The 13,124-nt window shown below is 37.3% G+C and overlaps 1 protein-coding gene across 2 annotated transcripts in view; it reads right to left on the bottom strand.

Moving 5' to 3' along the window:
* Window positions 1-13,124, bottom strand: part of entpd1 (ectonucleoside triphosphate diphosphohydrolase 1) — a 42,609-nt gene that overhangs the window by 21,356 nt on the left and 8,129 nt on the right. For both annotated transcript variants that reach the window (XM_069900445.1, XM_069900444.1), the window contains exon 2: window positions 11,289-11,413. In XM_069900445.1, the coding sequence (XP_069756546.1) occupies window positions 11,289-11,413 (125 nt within the window). The remainder of the gene's footprint in view (window positions 1-11,288; window positions 11,414-13,124) is intronic.

Here is a 13,124-nt window from a genome sequence, read left to right as displayed (position 1 = left end):
TGTTTCCTCATTCTCCTTTTCTTGCAGTTTAATATACATATTTGTTATAAATCTTTTGATTAACATTGTATCTGTAATCACATATTCAAGGTTACTTCCCTCTGGCAAACTCAAATTGCTTCCTAATTTATCCTTCAAGTAGGATCTCAGTTGGTAATATGCCAGCGCTGTATCTCCAGTTATATTGTACTTATCTCTCATTTGTTCAAAGGATAAGAATCTACTTCCTGAAAAACAATTTTCTATTCTTTTAATCCCTTTTTTTTAAGTGGATCATAAATTAAAGAGAGACTATATAGGGTACATAGCAGCAGCATCATATAATTTAAAAGCTAGCGGTGTACCATATTAGTTAATAAAAATGTACCAATCAAAATAGAGGAGGAAATAATAGATCCAGCAGGGAGGTATGTTGTAAAAAGGGATGATATAACGAAAAAGAGAGAATTGGCAGACAAAAAAATAAAATGCGAAACATTACAAACATACAAGGTGGAGAAGAACACAATGAAAACAAAGCAAAAATATTACGAACTGGGAGAAAAAACACATAAAATATTAGCCTAGCAACTTAAAACAGAACAAGCTAAAAAACTGTATTGGCATCAAGGAAAAAGGACAAACAAATTACATATAACCCAATAGAAATTAATGAAAACTTTAAGGAATTTTATGAACAATTATACCTAACTAAGAACAAGGGGAAAGATGATAAAATAGAAGAATTTTTAGCTAAAATTGAATTCCCAAAATTGCAATAAGAAGAACAAAAACTGATAAAACCATTTGAAATAGAAGAAGTACAGGATATATTTAAAAAGCTAGAATTCTATAAAACATTTAAAGAGTTATTAATTCCTCCTCTCCTGGAAGTATTGAACCAGATAGAAGAAACACAAAACTTGCCAGATTCATATGAGACAGCAATAATTACAGTAATACCAAAGACGGGGAAGGATCCATTAACACCAGTATCATATAGACCAATATCACTACTTAACTCAGATTATAAGATAACAGCAAAATTATTAGCAAACAGATTGGCTGATTATATACCAAAAATAGTAAATTAAGATCAAACTGGATTTATTAAGAAAGGACGAACAGCGGATAATGTCTGTAAACTTATTAATCTAATTCATGCAGTTCAAGGAAATAAGAAACCAACAGTGGCTGTTGCTTTAGATGCAGAAAAAGCCTTTGACAGAGTAGAGTGGAACTATTTATTTAAAGTATTACAGAGGTTCAATCTACCAGAAAAATATATTAATTGGATTAAAGCATTGTATAATGGACCATTGGCGAAGGTAACAGTAAATGGATATGTATCGAGCCAATTTAAATTAAGTAGGTCAACTAGACAGGGATGTCCATTATCCCCCTTATTGTTCACCTTAGCAATAGAACCATTGGCAGAACTGATGTGCAGAAAATAAAATAAAAGGGATAAAAATAAAGGAGTATAAAATCAGTTTATTTGCAGATGACATCACAGTATATTTAACAGAACCAGAAATATCAAAAAAAGAATTGCATAAGAAATTGAAGGAGTATGGAGAAATATCGGGGTACAAGATCAACGCAAATAAAAGTGAAGTGATGCCAATGATTAATGCGGATTATACAGAATTTAAAAAAGAATCACCATTTAAATGGCAAACACAAACAACCCAATACCTCCGATACCTAGGTATCAGGTTAGATAATAACTTAAGCCCCTTGTACAGACTAAATTACCAGCAACTAATAAAGAAATTGCAGGAAGACTTAGAACATTGGAAAGAATTACTGCTAACATTGATAGGCAGGGTAAATTGCAATAAAATGAATGTGTTCCCAAGGATACAATTCTTATTTCAATCAATGCCAATTCCCTTAACAGAGAACTTCTTTAATGAACTAAAGAGAATAATAAGGAAATTCTTGTGGAAAGGGGGTAAACCGAGGGTAGTGTTAGATAAATTAACAGAGAGGCATAACCAAGGTGGTTTGAAGTTACCAAACTTTAAAAATAATTATAGAGCAGCACAATTAAGGTATTTATCAGACTTTTATCAGACAAGGGAAAAACCAGACTGGACTAAGATAGAACTAGATAAAATAGGGGAGAAAGTATCGGAACATATACTTTATGTGGGATGAAAAGATGGTGCAATATAAAAGCTCACCAGTATTGCATCATTTACTTAATATATGGAAGATCCACTGAGAAAGGAAAAAAATGAATTACCAAATACCAAAATTGTTATTGACACAAAACCCATTAATCCCTTTTACAATAAATAACCTTTCCTTTAGAGGATGGGAGAGAAAAGAATAGAAAATTGTTTTTTGGGAAATAATTTATTAACATTTGAACAGTTGAAGTACAAATATGGAATAACTCATGGTACAATGTTTGCATATCACCAACTGAAAGCTTCTTTAAAGGATAAATTGGGAAACAGATTGAGATTACCATTACATCCATCTCCTGTACTCAATACTTATAAAGGCCAATATGCCCAAAGCTCTCTTTACAACCCTATCTACCTGTGATGCCACTTTCAGGGAATTGTGTATCTGTATTCCCAGATCCCTCTGTTCTACTAAACTCCTCAGTGCCCTACCATTTACTGTGTATGTACTTTCTTGGTTTATCCTTCCAAAATGCAACACCTCACAATTGTTTGCATTAAATTCCATCTGCCATTTTTCAGTCCTTTAACAGCTGGTCCAGTCCCTCTGCACATTTTGAAAACCTCTTCACTGTCCACACCACCTCCAATCTTAGTGTTCACTTGGAAACTTGCTGATCTAATTTACCACATTATCATTCCTGATCATTAATATAGATGACAAACAACAATGGTCCCAGTACCGATCCCTGAGGCACACCACTATTCACAGGCCTCCAATCTGAGAAGCAATCATCCACCACTACTCTTTGGCTTCTCGCGTCCAGCCATTGTCAAATCTAGTTCACTTCTTCACCCTGAATACCTAGCATCTGAACTTTCCTGACTAACTCCCCCATGCAGGACCTTGTCAAAGGCCTTACTAAAGTCCATATTGTCAATATCCAGTCTTTCCTTCATTAACTTTCCATGCACTTTAAAGACTTATTAATTCCTCCCCTCCTGTACATACAACCAGATTGATAAAACACAAAGCATACCAGATTCATGCAAAACAGCAATAATTACAGTAATACCAAAGACAGGGAAAGATCCACTTGCACCAGCGTCATATAGACCAATATCTCTACTTAACACAGATTATAAGATAATAGCTAAACTATTAGCAAACAGATTAGTCGACTGTGTACCAAAAATAGTAAATCTAGACCAAACAGGATTTATGAAAAAAAGATGAACAACAGACAATATCTGTAAATTTATTAACTTAATTCATGTAGTAGAAGGAAATAAAACTCCAACAGTAGCGGTTGCTTTAGACGCAGAGAAGGCCTTTGACAGAGTAGAATGGAATTATTTATTCAAAGTACTACAAAAATTCAGCCTACCAGAGAAATATATTAATTGGATTAAACCATTATATAAGGGGCCATTGGCGAAAGTGACAGTAAATGGATATATATCAAAACAATTTAACTTAAGCAGATCAACAAGGCAGGGATGTCCACTATCTCCCTCACTGTTCGCGTTAGCTGTAGAACCACTAGCAGAACTGATAAGAACAGAAAATAAAATAAGAGGGATAAAAATAAAAGAGAAGGAATATAAAATCAGTCTATTTGCAGATGACGTTATAATATACTTAACAGAACCAGAAATATCAATAAAAGAATTACATAGGAAATTGAAGAAATATGGAGAAGTATCGGGGTACAAGATCAACGCAAATAAAAGTGAAGCAATACCAATGAATAATGCGGATTTCACAAAGTTTAAGAAAGAATCGCCATTTAGATGGCAAACACAAGCAATGCGATACCTAGGTATACAACTAAATAAAAAACCTCGGCCATCTATATAAACTCAATTACCATCCATTAATGAAAAAATTACAAGACGACTTAGAGCATTGGAAAGACTTACCACTAACACTGCTAGGAAGGATAAACTGCATTAAAATGAATATTTTCCCAAGGATACAATACCTATTTCAGTCATTACCAATACACCTAACAGAGAAATTCTTCAAGGAGTTAAAGAAAATAATAAAGAAATTCTTATGGAAAGGGGGGAAACCGAGGATAGCACTAGATAAATTAACAGAATGGTACAAACAAGGAGCCTTACAACTACCAAACTTTAAGAATTATTATAGAGCCGCACAATTAAGATACCTATCAGATTTTTATCAAACAAGGGAAAAACCAGATTGGACCAGATTGGAACTAGATAAAATAGGGGAGAAGATACCTGAACATATACTATATAAATGGGATGAAAAACTGGTGCAACGTAGGAATTCACCAGTATTGGATCATCTGCTCAACATTTGGAAGAAGTTTCATGTAGAAAGGAATAAAACAAATTACCAACTACCAAAACTAATATTGACGCAAAATCCGCTAATCCCTTTCACAATAGATAACCTTTCCTTTAGAGAATGGGAGAGAAAAGGGATCAAAAGAATAGAAAATTGTTTTTCAGGAAATAAATTATTATCCTTTAATCAAATGAAGGACAAATATAATATAACTCACAATACAATGTTTGCCTACTACCAACTGAAAACCTACTTGAAGGACAAATTGGGAAACAGTCTGAGGTTACCAGAAGGAAGCAATTTTGAATATGTGATTACAGACACAATGATAATTAAAAAATTTGTAACAAACATGTACATCAAACTGCAAGAAAAGGAGAACGAGGAAACAAATGGTAAACCTAAACAAAAATGGGAACAAGATCTAAACATAAAGATAAAGAATGAAACATGGGAGAAGCTATGCTCCGGAACTATGAGAAATACAATAAACACGAGGTTACGCATGAATCAATATAACTGGATACACAGGCTATACATCACACCTCAAAAGTTAAATAAATGGGACCCAACAGTATCAAACAGATGTTTTCACTGTAAAAAGGAAAAAAAAAGGGGGAACAACAGTTCATGCAATTTGGACATGAGAAAGTGGAAAAATTTTGGGAAGATCTAAACCAGATATTAAATAAAATCACAAAAAGCAATATACCAAAAAACCCAGAGATCTTCCTCCTAAGTAATATAAGAAACAAAGAATTTGGACTTGATTTGGATGGAGCACAAAAAAGATTTGTTATGATAGCCTTAGCTGTAGCAAAAAAATGTATTATGTCAACCTGGAAATTAGAAGACAATTTGAGAATACAACAATGGTATATAGAAATGAATAAATGTATTCCATTAGAAAAAATAACATATAATTTAAGAAATAACATTACAATATTTGAACAAATATGGGAGCCATACATGAAACATAATAGAGAAATCCTACCATGGACCAACCACCTAAAATGACAGAAGGAGAAGATAACGAAAAGAACTGACTCAGTAAAATTTCTTGTTTATTTTTATTAAATGACAACATTGTTTAACGGGTTTAATGTATCTTATAGATTGAACTTCAAATAAATGGGGAAGGGGTGAGGGAGGGAGGGAAGGGAGGGGGGGAAAAGGGAGAAAAAAACGACACTGTATATATTTAAGAAGAAAAATGTCTGTATGTATCTTGGTCAATATGGTTATAGTGTGAAAAATAAAAAAATTTTTTTTAAAACTTTCCATGCACAAAGCCATGTTGATTATCTCTAATTTGTCCCTGACTATCCAAATAATTGTATATCCAATCTCTTCGAACACCTTCTAATAATTTACCTACCACTGACGAAAGGCTCACCGGTCTATAATTTCCAGGGTTACTTTTGGAGCCTTTTATAAACAATGGAACAATGTGAGCTACCCCCAATCCTCTGGCTAAGGACATTTTAAATATTTCTGCCAGAGCCCCTGCAATTTTACACTAGCTTCCCTTAAGGGATTATCTTGTCAGGCCTGGGGATTTATCCACCCTTATTTCCTTTAAGACAGCAAGCACTTCTTCCTCTTTAATCAGTATATACTTCCATTATCTCACTGCTTGTTTTCCTTACACACCATGTCTCTGTGCCCATTTCTTGAGTGAATACTGATGAAAAGTAAATATTTAAGATCTCCCCTCATTTAAGATCTTGTGGTGTCATATATAGCTGACCACTCAGATCTTCAAGGGAGCCAATTTTGTTCTTTACTATTCTTTTGCTATTAATATACTGTTATGGGGTTATAATACCTTAGGATTTACCTTCACATTGTCTGCCAAAGCAACCTCATGTCTTCTTTGAGCCTTCCTGATTTCTTTTTTGAGGTTTTTCTTGCAATTTTATTCTCCTCAGGTACCTCATTTGCTCCATATTGTCTATACTTGTTATACACCTCTCCTTCCAAACCAGATCCCCAATATCCCTCAAATACCAAGGTTCCCTTTATCTTCTAACCTTGCCTTTAATCCTGACTGGAACATACAAAGTCTGTACTCTCAAATTCCATCTTTGAAGGTACTCCACTTACCTCGCACATCCTTGCCTGAAAACAACTTATCCCAATCCACGCATTCTAGATCCTTTCTTATTTCCTCACAATCGGCCTTTCTCCAATTTAAAATCTCAACCCAAGGCCCACACCTATCCTTCTCCATAATAAACTTGAAACCAATGGCTTTATGATCACTGGACCCAAAATGTTCCCCTACATTTACTTCTGTCGTCTGTCCTGTCTCATTCCCTAATAGGAGATCTTACTCATTGGTACCTCTATATATTTTGATTTTTTTTTAAATATCACAACTCTGCAGTTTGTTTATTAATACACTCAGGTAGACAAAGTTGGTTTTGTGAAGATGAATGGGCCAGCACAGACAAGTTGGAACAAAGGGTCCATTTCGGTGCTGTACCACTTTACGACTCGTGAAAATTAATTTTGAAAAATTACTGCCCACAATTTTAGTTCACTGGGTTTGTATATAAAGCATTAACCCAACCAAGACAGAGTTAGGAAAACAGAATATAAAGCTAGAATATTATCGGACCACTCACCCCTGATATTGACAATAGAGTTAGAGGACATCCCTCCAAGAATGTATAGATGGAGATTAAACTCCATGCTACTTAAAAGGCAGGATTTTAGAGAATTAATTGAACGACAAATTAAAATGTACTTTGAAATAAATACGGAAACAGTGAAAGATAAGTTTATACTATGGGACGCAATGAAAGCGTTCATCAGAGGGCAAATAATAAGTTATGTAACCAAGATGAAGAAGGACTACAATCAGGAAACAGAGCAGTTGGAAAGGGAAATAGCAAATATAGAAAAAGAATTAGCAATGAAGGAAGACACAACTAAAAGAAGAGAATTGGCAGATAAAAAAATAAAATATGAAACACTACAAACATATAAGGTGGAGAAGAACATAATGAAGACAAAACAGAAATATTATGAACTAGGAGAAAAAATGCACAAAATTCTAGCATGGCAGCTTAAGATAGAACAAACTAAGAGAATGGTATTGGCATCAAGGAAAAAAGACATATAATCCAACGGAGATTAATGAAAACTTCAGAGAATTCTACGTACAATTATATCAAACTGAAAACGAAGGGAAAGAAGACAAAATAGATGAATTTTTAACTAAAATTGAACTACCGAAATTACAAACAGACGAACAAAATAAATTAACAAAACCATTTGAAATAGTAGAAATGCAAGAGATAATAAAAAAACTACCGAATAATAAAACACCAGGAGAGGATGGATTCCCAATAGAATTCTATAAAACATTTAAAGATTTATTAATTCCTCCCCTCCTGGAAGTAATCAACCAGAATGATAAAACACAAAGCTTACCAGATTCATGCAAAACAGCAATAATTACAGTAATACCAAAGACAGGGAAAGATCCACTCGCACCAGCGTCATATAGACCAATATCTTTACTGTACCAAAAATAGTAAATCTAGGCCAAACTGGATTTATTAAAAAAAGACGAACAACAGACAATATTTGTAAATTTATTAACTTAATTCATGCAGTAGAAGGAAATAAAGATCCAACAGTAGCGGTTGCTTTAGACACAGAGAAGGCCTTTGACAGAGTAGAATGGAATTATTTATTCAAAGTACTACAAAAATTCAGCTTAACAGAGAAATATATTAATTGGATTAAAGCATTATATAAGGGGCCATTGGCGAAAGTGACAGTAAATGGATATATATCAAAACAATTTAACTTAAGCAGAACAACAAGGCAGGGATGCCCACTATCGCCCTTATTGTTCGCGTTAGCCATAGAACCACTAGCAGAACTGATAAGAACAGAAAATAAAATAAAAGGGATAAAAATAAAAGATAAGGAATATAAAATCAGTTTATTTGCAGATGACGTTATAGTATACTTAACTGAACCAGAAATATCAATAAAAGAGGAAGTCAGGGGAACACTACCCAGTCCTCATCAAGGGCTCAGTAGTTGAGAGGGTCAAGAGCTTCAATTTTCTGGGTGTCAACATCTTTGAGGATTTGTCCTGGAGCCTTCATGTTGATGCAATCACAATGAAGACTTCCCAATGGCTATAATTTGTGAAGTGTCTGAGGAGATTCAGCTATATATATTGATTTAGAAAACTTTCATAAACACATTTGACAAACTCCAAGCCACCCAGCCCTTTTATAGTATGAGAGTCCCAGTCAATATGTGGAAAGTTAATATCTCCTACTATCACAATTTTATGTTTCCTGCAGCTGTCTGCTATTTCTCCACAGATTTGCTCCTCCAATTCTCACTGACTATTGGGTGGCCTATAATACAACCCTATGAGTGTGGTCATACTGTTCCCGTTCCTCAGCTCCTCCCATATAGCCTCAGTAGATGAGCCCTCTGGTCTGTCCTGCTTGAGAACAGTGATATTTTCCCCAATGAGCAATGCCACTCCTCCCCCTTTCATCTCCCCATTCTATTGGCCAGCCTGGCCATGCTCACAAACTATCGGGAAAGGCAGTGCAATACACACCAGTGCTGAAGAAACTTAACACGTCATGTAGCATCCATGGGAAATAAACGGTAACTAACATTTCAGACCTGAGCCCTTCATCAATGGTGGTTTCCCCTTGACTTCCCATAGATGCCCTGTGATCTGCTGAGTTTGTCCAGCACTTTGTATTGCACTATGATCACAGGGTGATCTCTGTTTAACTCTGAAAAGGCATTGTCAGGTGAGGGACAGAACATGTTTGTGCAGGGCAAGTTGTGTCTTATGAAACATTGGCAATGAAGGTGGTTGCTGAGGGTAGCACAGTGGATGCTGTCTACATGGACTTTCATAAGGCATTCCACACTCATGGCTGGCTGACCCACAGGTGAAGTCACATGGGATCTTTATCAGTTGGTAAATTGAGGCCAAAATTATCTTTGTTGTAGGAGAAAGGGTGGGAGAAGAGACGATGTTTCTCTGACTGGAGGTCTGTGAGCAGTGGTGTTCCACAGGGGTCAGTGCTGTGCATGGGTGCAGTTGTTTGTCTATTTGTTCAGGAACAGTTTCTGTGGTAGGTGTGGAAGTAGATCTAATAACGACAACCATAAGGAATTCAGACAAACACATAACCAGGGTGGGAATGGAGGGACATGGACCATGTGCAGGCAGATGGGATGGTTAGAATGGCAGCAAGGACAGCACAGACATGTGGCTGAAGAGCCTTGTTCTACGATCACCCTTAACCAGCAATGACTCATGCTTAACACATATTTTGAATGTAATATCATTAGTGTGCCTGAGGCCTTTGTCAAGGTATCTTCAAGGCACCTTGAAGAAGATCTCAAGCCCGAACCGTTGGTTATATATCTTTACTTCCTATGGATGCTGTGAGACCAGCTGAGTTCCTCCCATATCTCTGTGTTTTTACTGGTGAATCAGGAAATTGCTGTTCAGGAGTGAGGTGAGAAGAAACATGCCTCCCAAGCATGGTGAACTTTGGAATTCTCCATCTAAGAGAGCTGTTGCTGAGTATATTCAGGATGTTAAGGATGTTAAGGGAATCAAGGCATGTGGGAACAGTGCAGGCAGCATTGGGAAAGAACTTTGGTCATATGGGAGTGTTGGGGGAGGTCATTCATGACCACATTGAACGGCAGAGCAGGCACGAGGGGCCAAATGTTCTTGTACCAAAACACTTCCAATCAAACAGAAAGCATGTGACAGAAGGCATAATTTATATGAACGACAAAATTCCTCGTAACCACACATCACACAGAATCCAGGTGTTACTGGGGGTTTACTAGATGACATGGATAACTGGAATGTATATTTCAGCATGTGTAATTATGGAATAGTGCATCTTGATAAGAAATACAAGGAGATTACAAATTTCTTGAAAAGTAGGAATCCAGGTGAGGTAGGGGAATAAAGGTTTGAGATTACAAATATTAGTAAATTAGTAAAATAACCAACTCAGTTTGTTAAGTCCTTGGAAAAACAAGTTTAGCATGAAGGTTCCGCTCCAGAGGAAGATACGGACAAAGTGTATCCAAGAGACCCCTCACCTTCAATACACTGAGAGCCCCATGAGACTGGATGTCCTTTTAGGGAACAAGATGGGGCAAGTGACGGAACTGACACTGAGGGAGAACTTTAGGCCAAGTGAGCACAACTCCATTGGTTTCAAAATAGCTCCAGTCCACAGGTTCATGCCTGAAACTGGGGCAAGAATGATTGTGAAGTAATTGGGAAGGAACTTGCAGACATTGATTGGGAGGGATATTTACTTGTAAAAGGGCAAATGGAAAGTGGGACTTTTTAAAGGTGAGATAGGACAGTCTCATCAGGGTGAAGGCAAGGCTGGTCAGATTAAGGACCCCTGGCTGATGAGGGATTTTTCTGGTCAGAAAAACTGTGTATTTCAGATTTAATGTCCAGATCAAGCAAATCCCTTGATGATGTAGGGTGTGCAGAAGGGAGCTTCTGAGGGGTCAGGACAGCAAAATAAGGACATGAGATGGAGCTGGCAGGCGGGATAAAGGTGAATCCCAAAAGATGTGCGCTGGAGGCTGGGGACTGTGAAGGTGGGGGGGTGCAGGGTGTGGGGCTGCAGGGTGTGGGGCTGCAGGGGGAGGAGCAGGAAGGATGGGAGCTGGGGGAACATGGACTCCCACAGTTCAGAGATTTATCCAGCCACCTCCTCACTGTAACAAATGATGAGGCTGAGAGTTGGGGAGGTGCAGGGGACTCACAGCAGGGAAAAACCCCTGCTCCTGCTGAGGTTTACCTTCAGATTGGGTGGAGTTGGTCTGTTCTGCCGCACAGCCACAATCACCAACACTGCAACGACAACCAGCAAGAGCACGGCAGTGGTCACCAGCAAGCACTTGCACCAGTGGCGCCTCTTTGTTCCTGTAAATAAATAAGGATAAACTGGAGGGTTTGCATCAATAGATTCCTTCAGTAGCCCATCCAGGTCTTGGTCATCTCTTCCTTTCATGGGTTTTTGTCTCTGGACACAGGTTCAATGCAGAAAGACCATTCTCAGTGTTGGGGGAGTCCACAGCAAGGGGCACAGGAAAAAGGAGATGAGGAGAAATTTCTTTTTTCAGAGAGGTGTGAACTTGAGGAACCCCTGACCACAGAAAGTTGCTGAGAGTACTTACACAGAAAAACACACATAAATTTAGTCAAGCTCACATGAGTACAAAATGCAAACATGGACAAAATGCGAACACAAACACGCACACGGGCAAAACACAAACGTGGACAAAATGTGAACACAGACAAAAGCCACACACAGACAAAAGCGTACAAGGACAAACATGCACACAGACAAATACATGTGGACAAAATGAGAACATGGACAAAACGCACACATGGACAAACACACACATGGACAAATGCACATGTAAACATGCACATAGACAAATGCAAACAAAACGTGATCATGGACAAATGCACACGTGGACAAAACACACACACACGGACAAAACACAAACACACAAAGTAAACATATATTCAGAATATGGATACAAACAGACAAAACAAGTACAACTTTTCAGAGTCTGAACACATGCCAGATCGAACCCAGATAGATGTCTGCAGACCAAAGATAGGCAGTGACTCTGTGACCCGGAGGATGTGTATATACGAGATATTTGATCACAAAATAAACATTTAACAGGCAACTGGGTCAGCCTGAGACTGGACACAAGTCAGTGAAAGAAAATAATACCTGACAAACCTACTGCAATGTTTTGAAGAGATCATAAATAGGATAGACGGGGAGATGCAGTGGATGTTGTGTATTTTGACCTTCAAAAGGCCTTCAACAAGGTGCTACACATGAATCTGCTGAACAAGATGAGAGCCCATGGAATTATAGGAAAGAATTATAGGAAAGATACCCTCCCAGAAGGGTTTAAAGCAATTATATATGATATGTTATTAAAATTGCGACCAGTCTTGAGTGATAAATTCAAAGGGCCATGGGAGCAGGAGCTTCAACATCTTTTTCTGCAGAGATGTGGGAAAAGATTCTTATCATCTGAGCTAATGGTTCAATAGCCAATGCAAACAAGGCTGGTGACAATGGACAACCTTGCCAAGTTGAACGTGTCAATTTAAAAGGTAAAGAAACTTGACCATTTGTCACCATCCTGGCAACTGGGTTTGTATATAAAGCATTAACCCAACCAATAAAGAAAAGGGCCAAATTTAAACTTCTCTAACACTTTAAATAAAAAAGGCTTTTTCCACATCTCGTGGTTAGGCTGTTTTCGATATGCATTGACCAAAGTTATCAACGTAGGAAAAGATTCTTAAGCTATTTAATACCTCATCAATGTGTGCCTGACACTCCCTTATTCAATCTAAGGTAGTACATAGGGTGCATATGTCCAAGGACAAGCTTGTCTGTACTTTTCCTAATTTTAATCCAATCTGTGACAGTGTAATTCATAAGTGGCTTCATTGACCCATATGTTTCGGTCCTGTCTGGATTTGGAAAAATATTGGAAAGATATCTTTGGTACTCCTTCAGTAATTCTCACAATTGACTTACAGCCAAATCCCTTAAATGCTCTTTTCGGAGTTTTAGGAACAGATGTAGGTCGTTGTC

The sequence above is a fragment of the Narcine bancroftii genome, chromosome 10, assembly GCF_036971445.1.
Source record: "Narcine bancroftii isolate sNarBan1 chromosome 10, sNarBan1.hap1, whole genome shotgun sequence".
Taxonomy (NCBI): Eukaryota; Metazoa; Chordata; class Chondrichthyes; order Torpediniformes; family Narcinidae; genus Narcine; species Narcine bancroftii.
This window is presented reverse-complemented; position numbering and strand designations above follow the sequence as displayed.